Source organism: Homalodisca vitripennis, chromosome 1 (assembly GCF_021130785.1).
Source record: "Homalodisca vitripennis isolate AUS2020 chromosome 1, UT_GWSS_2.1, whole genome shotgun sequence".
NCBI classification, from domain to species: Eukaryota; Metazoa; Arthropoda; class Insecta; order Hemiptera; family Cicadellidae; genus Homalodisca; species Homalodisca vitripennis.
The window spans coordinates 140,687,221-140,701,894 of NC_060207.1; the positions used below are offsets into that span (position 1 = coordinate 140,687,221).

The 14,674-nt window shown below is 33.4% G+C and overlaps 1 protein-coding gene across 8 annotated transcripts in view; it reads right to left on the reverse strand.

The window, feature by feature from the left end:
- Nucleotides 1-836: 836 nt before the first annotated feature.
- The window catches only part of LOC124372358, a 43,729-nt gene continuing 29,891 nt past the window's right edge, over nt 837-14,674 (reverse strand). For 5 of the 8 annotated variants that reach the window (XM_046830743.1, XM_046830769.1, XM_046830783.1 and 2 more), the window contains one exon: nt 1,902-2,281. In XM_046830743.1, the coding sequence (XP_046686699.1) occupies nt 2,196-2,281 (86 nt within the window). In that variant the 3' untranslated portion in view covers nt 1,902-2,195. The other 3 variants (XM_046830763.1, XM_046830750.1, XM_046830757.1) reach the window with 3 other exon arrangements.

A 14,674-nucleotide genomic window follows, 5' to 3' on the forward strand; every position in this document is an offset into this window, starting at 1 on the left:
AAACTTTTTCTATAAGCGTTTTTAATATATCTCGTATTTCTATGCAACTGTTCATGGTATTTGATTGAAATGTTTTTTATCTTAGACAATATCAACAGTATTTTTTTACAATAACAATTAAAAATCACAATTGAAAGTACAGAATCCCCTGACACGTTATCTTGTTGTCTCATAAGTATTGTTCTTCGATAGTAGGCTTTGAAATATCAGTTTTTATGTGAACTCAATTTTGTTGGTGATATAAGGTGACTTCAGGGCCATCACATTCACCATATGTGACAGCTGGTTAAACTCGGATATCAATATCATGGGAACCAGAAAGTTGTGTATTACTCTGTCTTTCTTCTTTTCATACAGATGTTTTTTTGTACATGTCTCTTATAAAGTAAAGAGTAGACATTAGACTGGATTTCAATTCTTTGTTTAAGTCCTGTTTTTGACGATGGAAGGATTGTGAAAATACATGAATTTCCCAGACATTTGCTGGAATTGGTATCAATCATTCAGTGATACAATAAACCAATAACACTACGTTTTGTGGATCTGTATTCTGATCTCTTCTTCAGGTGGATTTTTTGTCTAAAACATAACTAGAATTGAGATTAAAATAAACCAGAACATCGACATCAATAAGTCATTAATCACAACAAAAAAGTTGTGTGTCAACTCTATGCACATTGTCTCTTAAACAACTCAATACTTTCTCTGGATTTCAACTTACACTATATGCCTAAACTTTTATAAGTCAAAGTTTACTTAAGATCGTTGAGGAAAAATTGTTACGTTGATTTATAATTTGGGAATTTAAATTTATTCTATAAGAAGACAACTTACAATTTACTAAAAAACTGTTTATTAAATAAATAACTACAATTACTAGTACATCAAACATTGAACTTATTACACTAAGCTATAACGGACAGTAATATCTTGATTGTTGATTTTAAGCACATGTTAATAATGTTTTAGGAAATCTCCAAAATCTTCAGTTATCTCTATTTACAATATTTATAAGTATATGATAATATATTTATATGTTTCCAGATTTGTGTATTAATCAAGAACAAAAATGAAATAAAATGTTTGATCCTTAAGTTTCTGTATTAACAATGATAGGAATTGTGTACTTTTTCAATATTTAGAGTAACAATTGGTTTGTTATTTTCTGAAATGATCCAGCATGCCATATTAAACATGTAGTTTGATATGAAAATAATGTAACAATAATAATCAAAAATATAACAAGATGTATCAACATATACAATGAAACAAAGTACTCTAAATTATACATATCTTAAATTAGGTTAGTTAGATTTAGATTTACTATTATTTACATCTGGTTTGTAATAAGTGAATCTGTTATATGTGTAGTTATCCTGTAGCATTAAGTTAATTTGATGTGCCAATCATTTAGCTCAATGATTATTCATATAATTGGTTTATCTATTACAAATTTAATAGAAAAATATCATTTTTTGAAGCTTTATTGGAGTAAATCCTATTCATTGAAGTTCACGATTGGACGGATTCTCAATAAATAATGAATAATATTAAATTACATTCATTTCTATGTAAACTAGCCTATATACAAATATTTCTGCTTATTTTCATTAAAAATCTTCCACTATGCAGCTTAACACCTCCAAAATGGCTTTTATGTAAAGTTTTACAGGAAAGAATATAACCCTAAAATGATAAGCATATATTATCGAACATGAAACTGATACATGGAACAAATAATGTCAATGATGGTAAGCATAACCAAGGAGATGAGAAGACAGTGCTGTAACGGAACAGTTATGTGAAGTTTAAGCAACTCAGAATGCTTCTGTGGTGAGTAGTGCTAGCGATGTTAACAGAAATAGAGAGAACACGACACTGGCTGTGTACCCACCTGTGGACATAATAAAACTGTAATATGTCATATTCATTGACAGTTACAAAATATTGCTGTTTTCTGTGACGAGTAGTGCTGGCGATGCTAACAGAAATAGAGAGAACACGACACTGGCTGTGTACCCACCTGTGGACATAATAAAACTGTAATATTTCATATTCATTGACAGTTACAAAATATTGCTGTTTTCTGTGACGAGTAGTGCTGGCGATGTTAACAGAAATAGAGAGAACACGACACTGGCTGTGTACCCACCTGTGGACATAATAAAACTGTAATATTTCATATTCATTGACAGTTACAAAATATTGCTGTTTTCTGTGACGAGTAGTGCTGGCGATGTTAACAGAAATAGAGAGAACACGACACTGGCTGTGTACCCACCTGTGGACATAATAAAACTGTAATATTTCATATTCATTGACAGTTACAAAATATTGCTGTTTTCTGTGACGAGTAGTGCTGGCGATGTTAACAGAAACAGAGAGAACACGACACTGGCTGTGTACCCACCTGTGGACATAATAAAACTGTAATATTTCATATTCATTGACAGTTACAAAATATTGCTGTTTTCTGTGATGAGTAGTGCTGGCGATGTTAACAGAAATAGAGAGAACACGGCAGTATCTGTGTACCCACCTGTGGACATAATAAAACTGTAATATTTCATATTCATTGACAGTTACAAAATATTGCGGTTTTCTGTGACGAGTAGTGCTGGCGATGTTAACAGAAATAGAGAGAACACGACAGTGGCTGTGTACCCACCTGTGGACATAATAAAACTGTAATATTTCATATTCATTGACAGTTACAAAATATTGCTGTTTTCTGTGACGAGTAGTGCTGGCGATGTTAACAGAAATAGAGAGTACATGACACTGCCTGTGGACACAGTAAAACTGTAATAATTCATATTCATTGACAGTTACAAGATATTGCTGTTTTCTGTGGTGAGTAGCGCTGACAATGTTAACAGAAATAAAGAGAACATGACACTGCCTGTGTACCCACCTGTGGACACAGTAAAACTGTAATAATTCATATTCATTGACAGTTACAAGATATTGCTGTTTTCTGTGGTGAGTAGCGCTGACAATGTTAACAGAAATAAAGAGAACATGACACTGCCTGTGTACCCACCTGTGGATACAGTAAAACTGTAATAATTCATATTCATTGACGGTTACAAGATATTGCTGTTTTCTGTGGTGAGTAGCGCTGACAATGTTAACAGAAATAAAGAGAACATGACACTGCCTGTGTACCCACCTGTGGACACAGTAAAACTGTAATAATTCATATTCATTGACAGTTACAAGATATTGCTGTTTTCTGTGGTGAGTAGCGCTGACAATGTTAACAGAAATAAAGAGAACATGACACTGCCTGTGTACCCACCTGTGGACACAGTAAAACTGTAATAATTCATATTCATTGACGGTTACAAGATATTGCTGTTTTCTGTGGTGAGTAGCGCTGACAATGTTAACAGAAATAAAGAGAACATGACACTGGTTGTTGTGACCTGTGGTTTATAAAATTTGATGTTCAATGACTAAGATCTCCATGACATGACCAATACCGAATTTTTAGGATCAACCAGTCAAGAATAAAAGATAAGTTGATATTAACAATATTTTCCCATACTATTCTAAGATTCTAAAACATTACATACTTAATTACAGTATATATATACACATATATACAGAATGGTAAAAAAGTCCCGGAACGGTTTAATATATTTTTTACCAATATAGATAAAGTAATGAGACTTGGTATATCAATAATAGCCATAAAATGTCTATTTTTGTAAGGTATTTAAAACTTTTTTTATCCCTTATGGGGGACGGCCCACGAGGAGTCAGACAAAATTCTTAAATAGCAGCATAGGTCGAGTTTTATATCAAATTAAAGGTCGTAGTTAGTAGAACACATTGCCGCAAACCGGACCTCAAAAGGTTCACTCTAACTGAAATGGCGGCGTTTTTAAAGTTATTCGTCATTTATCTGTGATGCGATGAATTAGTTCTTCTGTGTTGGCAACATTCATTGCAACAATGGGATTTCCCGGGATAGTGTATTGGTCTTGAAAACTCATTTAGTGTTTACATCCTTTCTATTCAGTGAAAGTTTTTTTTGACATTCCTGTTGAAAGTCCAACTGCAGGGTCATTAACTGTGTATCTTATCATTCTGAGGGTAGAATGCGTTTAGACAGGAAACTTAATTTTTCTGATGAGCTGTTACAAAGTCGATCTTAAGTTAAGATTTGTAAAGTGTAGATTGGGTTTAATTTAATTGTTAACAGTGACTAGTTTGTGAATCTTGTGATAGGGATGTCTCTGACTGAGACTGAGAGAATAAACCTGCTTATTGATGAGGGGGTATGGTGACCGTGTACGATCATATGACGAAGTTGTGCATTTATTTAATGACACATTTCCGGACCGGCACCAATATCAAAGTCTACCATCTGTAGAACAGTCCAACGATTTCTAGATAGATACCGGCAATGTTAAAGACCGTCCAAGAAGTGGTAGACCTTTATCTGCTACTGACGAAAATACATCCATAGAAGTATTACAAAGTTTCATCGAAGAGCCACACACATCAAACAAGAACTGCAGCAATAATCACGGAATAAGCCATGTTTCAGTGTTAAACGTTTTAAAACAAAACCACCGTATAAGGTCAGATTGGTCCAGGAGCTTTCGGAAGACGATTTTGACAGAAGAGTGGAAATTTTGTGAGACAATGATGAATAGATATGTACAAGATCGAAATTTCTTAGCAAAAGTTGTATTTTCAGACGAAGCTACCTTTACACTTCATGGCGATGTAAGTAGGCATAACTGTCGTTATTGGAGCGACGACAATCCTCACTGGATGAGGGGAAAGCCATACCCAGAAACCTGAAAAAGTTAACATGTGGGCTGGGATTGTTGGCAATCATATTGTTGGACCTTTCATAATAAATGGGAATTTGAATGGGGTGACATATGAATTGATGTTGAGAGAAACCATTATACCGGCTTTACGTGCTGTGTTGGATCGAAGTTATAACACAGTATGGTTTCAACAGGATGGTGCACCACCTCATTATGCTTTACAAGTACGAGCGCTGCTTGACAGAGAGTTTCGCAATCGTTGGATAGGACGTAGGGGGAGCAATAGAGTGGCCACCTAGATCACCTGATCTAAATCCTCTTGATTTCTTTTTATGGGGTTATTTAAAACAGAGGGTTTTTTTTTAACTAAGCCTGCCTGCCAACACAGAAGAACTAATTCACGCATAACAGAGGAAACTCATCAAATACCTCCTGAGATGATTCAAAAAGTTATTGAAGGCTTCTACCACAAGATTGGGCTATTGCAAGAGAAAACTTGGACAACATTTTGAACACTTTCTATAACTGTAAGTACTGTAACTGTAAACTGTAAGTAAATTTTCAATTTTTAATTATTAAATTAATGTTATCTTAATGTAAGAGAATGACTTATTTGGATAAATGACGGGATAACTTTAAAACGCCGCCATTTCAGTTAGAGTGAACCTTTTGAGGTCCGGTTTGCGGCAATGTGTTCTACTAACTAAGACCTTTAATTTTATATAAAAACTCGACCTATGCTGCTATTTAAGAATTTTGTCTGACTCCTCGTGGGCCGTCCCATAAGGGATAAAAAAGTTCTAATACCTTAAAAAACTAGACATTTATGGCTATTATTGATATACCAAGTCTCATTACTTTATCTATATTGGTAAAAAATATATTAAACCGTTCGGGACTTTTTTACCATTCTGTATATAGTTAACATACATATATATATATATATATATATATATATATATATATATATATATATATATATATATATTGTTAACATTTACTCATTTCGAATCATACATTTCCAAATCATGAATGTTCAAAGTTGGAGTTCAGTTGAAAAGTGGCAAAAAACCTGTATTTTTCTTGTTGTCATTGACATATCATGGGAGTATTGTTAGTAAAAAGTTCTATATGTAGAAATGCAGAAGCTAAATTTTAATATAATTCCGATGTAGACATCAAGATTTAGCTTTAGTCTTGATTTGTGATTTAAACTTAACTATTTCGTTTAAAACTTTGTAATGTTATGATTAAATTTTACTTTAGTTAAGGAGAGGCTGACGTCATTAAAAAAATAGATTCTTCATTTTATATTTTTTCTTGGTTTTTACTATTTTATGAATAGTTTGATATACAAAACACTTATATTTAAATTTGCTATGCCACTCAATTATATTTTATAACGTTATATGGCACAACATTGATTTTCCAGTTTTGATTCTTATACTAATATAACTGTTGAAATATTGAGCTTTTGCTCCATATTTTATGGACATACAGCTCTTTTTTACCTTTGGCAGTTATGAATAAAATCAAGCCTATTTACAGGATTCTATTGGAAATTTAAAGCTCTGGTTTCTTTTAGTTCTAATTTTGTAATAACTTTTAATTATTGTTTACTTAATTTAAAAATTGGAAAATGATTTTAGTTTTTACTCTAACATCCCTGTTTCTGTGATGTTATTTTATTTCTGTTTCTCTTTATGTTTTTATATTTTTATGCCTATGTTGCTGTTTATTTTTTACATCACTTCTTTCTAAAGATACAATATGGTTAGTAATATAATTTGTTATGAACACATAAATAGTTCAGTTTTGTCTTAGAATTTCTTCTGAAATATAAAATTTTTTCAATTTGCTGCTTTTAAAATAATAACATTTAGGTGTTTAGATTTTTATATGCCATACTTACAATACAAGCTAATTCTTGAAAAAAGCTCGTGTTGTGTAACAATGAATAAGTTTTAGTCATTTTAAAAATATTTAACTCATTTTATTCTGTTGAATAAATTGTTGAAGGAATTATTTAAAAGGGCAGAACAAACATGTATTGTACTGTACATATTTTGTTATGATCTGTATTCAAAATATTAACATTTAATAAAACTTCTTAATATTGAATAACTAGATAATTTTCAAAAATGTAGGAATGAATTATTTGACAGTTAAACATGTTATTATGGGTTCATGATTACATTATCTCTTCATAAATCAATCCATATTATTTAATATCAGTCTATTTTATTGTATAGTGTTGTAAGGTATACATTTGATAGTAAACAAAAATGTAAACCAAAATAATAAAGTTTTAATCCAAATTTCATTGAGCTATCATTACATTATAGTTTTAATTATTTATTCAACATTTCCGAATAACATTTCTTTGTATAATCTGAATCATACTGTTATTTTAATCCTCATTACTCAACATTACTTCCTCTTAAAAACCCATTTTCACAATTCTTCTTATGCTTAGAACTATTAAATTAGATTATAAAGGGAATTTTGAGATTGTGTTACCTATTTGTTAATATATTGTTTTAAAGGCAATGTTGTAGATATATATGATTGAGAAAAATCTATTGAAATAATGTATAGTTGGGCCTAAGCTGTTTTAGAGTGGAAATAAATTATATTTACACAACTGATATAGTTTTCTTTTATAAGAAGTGATTTTAATATGAATAAGCTCATAAAAAACCAAATGCAATATTATTCCAGTTCATTGGTTCCAGTGTCAGCTAGGTGAATTGTTTTGCTATTTAATTTTTATAATTTAAAACTGCTATAAGTAACATAGCAGACTAGATTATTCTTGAGATTACATAATTAACCTATTTTATGACAATACGCTATGTCAAGCTATAGCACACAAGAGACTTCGCTGATGTTGCATGCCAAATTTTAAGTAGCTCATTTCATTCTCAAGATGTCAGATAGACAGACATACACATCATACGGAAAAGAAATTTTTATATCCCCCCGGCAGATAAAAAAGAAATTGTGTCAGCCTACTAAGCTCTTCATTGACGCTCAGCTAAATGTCATAGTTGACATGCATCATCATAGAACTCTTGATTTCTTGTCTATGTAGAAATGGAAGTTTCATGCATAATTTAAAGCCTGTCTTTAAAGGTCTGTATAGTTATATCGTGCCATATGATATCTTATTTGGCATTAAAATTGAAATTTTTCTCATTGAGTTAGGTTCCATAGCAGTGTTTAAATAATAAAAATTCCGGTGAGGGGGGTACTACAACAGCAAGAGTGCATTGAAATCAAATCTTAACACCTTTTAACATTGACTTTTACTATTATTTATTCATGTATGAAATTAACATGTATGAATTATACTCAGATTGTTATACAACAAGTTTGTTTATTCTTCTATTTTCTCGTTGCCATAATGGTTACCCGGAAGACCAATGTAAAAATATTTGCTAACACTCAGCGAAATCCCAAGGAATGACGTGCACCATCATCGGACTCAGTCTTGCTAGTATATACACGAAGCTTCATGTAAAATTTCAAGTTTATAAGTTAGTCCGTTTTCTAAATATAGTGCGGACAGACAGATATATAAACAGGCAGACAAAAATGAAGTTTTTTCCAGTTCCACAAGTGATAGGCTTCATTAATGCTCAGCCAAAAGTGTTAATTTGTAGACATTACTTTTGTGATTATAATTCTTTCAATCTAAGCAATTGGAGGCTTTAAACTTTTTAAAATCATAATTGTGATAACGTGCATGCTGTTGAAGAGCCTGAAGAGCCGGAATACCATCTATTTTGTACAATCTTAAAAGGACAGCAAATATTCATCAAGATAACAGTAATTGATACCCTACTAGATCTATAATTAATTCTTCATTATTCTGAAAGGGATATTTTAGTTTTAAAGTTTATTATAGCGAATTAGAGCATTTACAAATTTTAAATTGTTTTTGGAAGTATCTACACTCGGAAAGTAATTAATACATATGTTTAAAAAGTAACCATTATCCTATATGGGTTTAAAACTTCAAAATTGAGCAGAATTGGTGTACATCCTTTGAAGAAATTACCTGAAGGAATTGTAGCTTCTGTTTTGATAAGAAAGAAGAGGTTTAAAAGTAGATTGCGCTATCTCGTTAGTTGAGCCGAGGCCCTAGAGCGTAATCTCACGCGATCGTCGATATATAATCAGTGACAGCGACAAGCATGCCAACCTTGCCGCTCTCCACTGTTCCGAGCAGACCGGTACTATAATGGCTGTGACCGACCGGGCTAACCTTTCACGCAACGCGACGTTCTCCCCGTCATTACCCCTCATCCTGGGATAAACGCGCTACTGTAATCAGCCAAGTCAATAGGAGATTAGACGCCTTTCTTTTTTGGATTAATCTCCTTAATGGTCTCAACTTACAGAAGAGTTTGCTCAAAATAACATTAGCTAATTGTGTACTACTCATGTAACAATCTTCGTCTTAAAACTTGACATCAACCACAAACCGATAAAATGAAACTGGTGCAAGCTCTATTAAGGTCGGATCCAATCTCTGGCGAGCTCACCAAATTCTACGTTACCCTAAATGTAATAATAAATGTATATAACTATAACTTATGTAATGGAGATTACTGCAACTCTTCCTTGTGCTGTTTAACGTAAGGTTTACGTAATATGCTAGGTATAATGTATGCTCTGTAATAATTTTTAAGATTTAAAAAAGTGCTACATTTTCAGATCAAGTTTGTGTGTGACTACAAATCAGCAAGATCACTTATCAATTTACTAACGTAAACGGGAAAGAGCCCACGTACAATAAATACAGGCTGAAAGCTCGTTTATCAAGCAACATTTTGTTATTTCTGGTATTACATACATCCTAAGATGCCACGTTCAAGAAGCGGCGGAGATTGACTTATTAGGAGGTCTATTTGAGGTGTTACCTAGCGCAACTTACAATAATGTACATTATTCATTATTAAGCATATTACGGTGTTTATGAAAGTAATATAATAAAATATAATGTGACCAAAGTAATTTATTTATCAGTATGTAGTACAGCTCTTTAAATAGGGTTTGTTCAGAAATAATCCCGTGTTTCCAATCTTATTATGCAATTGTGTTTACCTTCAAAACAGATTAATATAGTTAAAACGAGCTAAAATGTTAGCAGCTATTAGAATAATTGAAAAAAAAAACGGCTGCTGAGCCACATGTCATACTGTCGGTCCTATGTCACTCCGCTACTTTTCAAAAATAAGATATATAAGATCTAAATCTTCTGAATTTGGCCATTGACGATAAAAAATAATCTCTGATGGAAAATGAATGAATAAAGCGATGAGTTCGTGTATTATATTACAAGTAGTGACGTGTTAGTAGTTGAATTGTCCACTGTTAAATTTTAGCCGCTGCAGTAAGTGAAAGGTGAAATTGAGCTTAACACGAATAAAGAAATGAAAGCTATGTTGGGTCTGGTAATGTTAGTTTAAATTGTTTTTGGAAGTATCAAGTTTTACTCAAAAATGTTTTTCTCATATACATTTCTTATGGGAATCTGAAACGTACCGTTACCATTTATTTTTCAATTTTGCCGGTGTTAATGGGCATATTTCGTTTTTATTTAAGAACACTTAGTTACTTTGAGCTACCGTACTGATCACTTAAATTGGTTGGGACTGAGGAGACAGAGGCGGACATTCGACCTCAATTTTAGGCTTTTAAAAGGATATTTTATGTCGTGAAGGCATTGTCAGCTGTACGTTAGACATCTCAAGAGATGTTTGTATTACATCTAGTGTCAGCTGTAGGTTTATGTACATTCATATTATTTTAATCTGTTCGTGTACGTGTAAGCTGTTAGTCTTGCCACTTTACACATTTGTTCAGTTGCCTTATAAGTTTTGTGCTTTGAATTATGGGCACAAGAAAAAGGCAAATCCCTGATGCTGATTTGGTGACGTCTGATCCTTTTTCCTCGAAAAGAAGACTACTGGTACCTCCACCAGCGAGTCCCAATTTAATGACGTGTGGCCCTTCCAACAATTTCAATTTTCAACAATTTTGAACTGATTCCCATTATGGGAGATGGTAATAGTTTATTTCGGGCAATATCTCATTGTTTATTTGGAACTGAAGATAGACACCATGAGGTCCGTTTGACTGCTATTTACCACATTGCTAAGTGGTGGCGTGCATTAAAAATGTTAATTGTTGGGGATGACACACATGGCCACAGTATTAAAAATTGTACTGATTATAAACGTGTAATGAGCACCAATGACCAGTATGCAGGACATGCTAAACTTCAGAGTGTGAGTGAGCTTTTTCCAAGTTGCTTCTTTAGAGTGTATCAGGATAATGATGAATTAACTGCTAATTATGGTTCTGGAGGGATTATTCATGACCTGCTATTCTCTGGAAACCGAGATAATGGGCATTATAGTGTCCTGAAGGATAGTTCTAGAACACCTATGAGGGAGACTGGAAGTTCTGTAGTTGTTGATCCTGACATTAAGATGACTAAAGGCAAAGCCGCTCTGACCGGCCGCCGTGAGGCAAAGAGAGCGAGAGAGCAGAGTATTTAGGAGTAGTAAGAAGTTTAAATTTACTTCAAGATGTGCGGTTTCTGATGCTACTCCAAATGTCATTCCTTACTCTGTAGGTGGTCTTGAGGGAGATTGTCAGTATTGTTCAGTCTCGTATTTCAACCCGAAGAAGATTACAGCTAGAAAGTTTGCTCTCTGTTGCTATGGTGGAAAATCAAACTTCCACCTTCTACTATACTTGAAGAAATTAAAGATTTGTTCTCTGGTAATAATGAAAGATCTACAAATTTCAGAAACAATATTTGCCAATATAATAATGCAATATCATTTGTTTCATTTGGTGCAAAAGTTGATTTATCACCTTATTCTATGACTATGGTCCTTATTCCTTTAGAATCCATGGCATGGTTTATCACCGATAATATACTTTATATAGTCAGTTATATATTCTTGATTTTGTCAAAGGTAATGAAATGAGAATGTCACTTGATGCTAACAAAGGTTTGGCCATACAGACACTTACCAACTTGAGTGATCTCTTAGAAAATTCAGTCCTTATGTTCGTTCATACAAGACAATGCATCAGAAACTTAGAGGAAAAAGCCCTTGCACTTACAGAAAATAGTTCACCAATACATTTTGTTATGTAATTTATGCAGATCAGCGGCGTTATGATGATCCTAGTATTTCTGAAATTGCTGCAGTATTTGAAACAGCTGATGGAGCACCTCCTTCTAATAGACATATAACTGTTTATGGAAGAGCAGGTGCTTTACAAAAGATATATTGATATATCCTTGATTGTTATCCTATGTGCTATGTTTTGATTTGGCTATGTGGTGAAACTGGTTGGCACATAGATATGCTAATTCAAGGTGTGTGTCTGACTAAAATACGAAAATAATGTTATTATGAGAATACGTTTGATATAGAATTGCAGTCCGAGAAAATGTTCCTGCAAGCGACTTCAATTCAGTAATTAATGCTGGAAAACTTACTCAGCAACTTTTTGTGGACTGCCGTATCGAAGGAGATAGACTGAAGTACATCCGAAGGGAACAAACTAAATTGCGTGTAGAAACATACATAGGCTTAACACATGGTTTACGTGTGAAGGCTGATCATGAGAGTAGGTCGTATTGCAGTTCTGCCTTCATCTTTTATTGAGAATCCAAGAAATATTATGCATATTACCAAGATTCCATGACATTAGTGAGAAAATTTGGTAAACCAGACATCTTCATAACATTTACTTGCAATCCTAAATTGTCTGAAATAGCGGATGGTATTCATTCTTGGGAGATACCAAATAATAGGCCAGACATTGTGGTACGAGTTTTTCATGCTAAAGTGGAAGAGTTGACTCCACTAATTTGTAAAGTGGAAACCTTTGGAAAATTAAAAGCGTTTTTGTACATTGTGGAATTCCAAAAACGTGGACCTCCCCACACTCACTTTCTTTTAACATTGGAAGATGCTTTTAAGTTTAGGAACCTAGAGGACACCGACAAAGTTGTATCTGCCAAAAATACCCAACCCTTCAAATAAAAAACTCTAAGAATTCGTAAAAACTCATGTGCTATATGGACTCAGTTGTCATCTCGATCCTTCCCGTGTTTGCACGCAAGAAGGCAAATATAAGAAAGATTTTCCAAAATCTGTTATTGAAGAAACAAAAGAAGATGTCAATTGCTATCCACTTTATAGGCGAAGAGATAATGGAACCACCATAACTAAACGCATTAATGGAGAATTTGCTGATGTTACTAATCAGTTCATTGTACCATATAATCCTCTCCTCTTGCTATATTTCGTATATCAATGTGGAGATCTGTTTGAGTGTTCGCTCTATCAAATGTATCCACAAGTATGTGTATAACGATCATGATTGTTGTAATATAAAAGTAGCTGCTGAAAATGATATGCTCAATCAAGATGAAATTAAAATACTCTTAAACGTATTCTTAAACGCTCGATATGTTGGGCCAAGTGAAGCTGCTTGGAGAATGTTTGCATGTGTTATTCAAGATCAATCCCATACTGTAGTCAGGTTACCAGTTATTTGCCTAATTCTCAAAATGTTTATTTCAAAAATTATGCTGCTGAGAAAGCATTAATCTAAAGCAGAGTTACGTATTACGTAATACGCAGTTAATACCATGGTTGAAGTTGAACAACAACCGTACTACAGAAAGTCCATATATTTATTTTAAAACTCCAGTCCACTAAGTATGGAGTAAAAATCAATGGCATAAACGTAAACTTTATACAAAAACAATCTACCGAATGTACATTGTTACACCTTCTGATTAAGAGCGGTACAATCTATGTCTATTATTGCATTAAGAAGTAGGGGCTACAAGCTTTGAAGATATGGGGACCTTTAAAAATGTGACTTGCCCTACTTTAAAGTAGCTGCCGCTGCCCGAGGATTGATATTGGATAATGTAGAATGACAGCGTGCTTTAGAAGAGGCTTCTTCCTTTCAAATGTCATATCAGCTTAGAAAGTTATTTGCCTACAATGTACATTTCAGAGTCCATCAAATGCTTTCAATTTATGGAATCGCTTCAAAGAGGCAATGTTTCAAGATTTCCTTATCTCTTACACGGCCGAGGTAGCCTATCAGTTAGCTTTGCAAAACATTTCAGAAGCGCCAAAATTAAATGGTTGCTCTCTGTCATCCTTTGACCTACTATTGACAATTTACCACAAACTATGGAGGAAACTAAAGAGGAGATTCGAGTTGATGAACTAATACAAATGATGGCTTCAGCAAATGAAGAACAACGATTTATTATAGACGAAGTTCTCAATTTAATCTCAACTTAAGCGTAATTTCCCCCAAGATTTTATTAGTATCTTTGGCTAGCACTCCATTCAATGGTTTAAGATTGGACTCCGTGATAATTTGCAAGCTATGGGTGATGTGTTGGTCATCGAAACTAGTATAATTCTTAATCACTCATAAGTCCGCAGTTTTCTTTGTTAGGGCTTCTGTTGCAACAATGAATTCTGGAATGGCTTCCTTACTTAGAACGCCGAAACCATTGGATTGTCTTTAACGTCCACGATGTTATAGCCTGTTCTCGTTATAATTTCTAGTCTGCGATCTACGTCTTCTTATTTTGGAAATATATTTACTCAGACAAACCCTCTTTGTTAAGAAAAAACACCGTGGAAAAATATTGACCATGATAACGTACTCAGATGATCAAAGAGCTGTACCATATAATTAGGTGCAATCATGTGGTATATAACAAACGGGAGAGTAAAGAAAATAATGTTTTGAATATCTATATTTCTCGAGTGCCGGTGTGGAATTATGCCCATCTTTATAACGGTACTTAT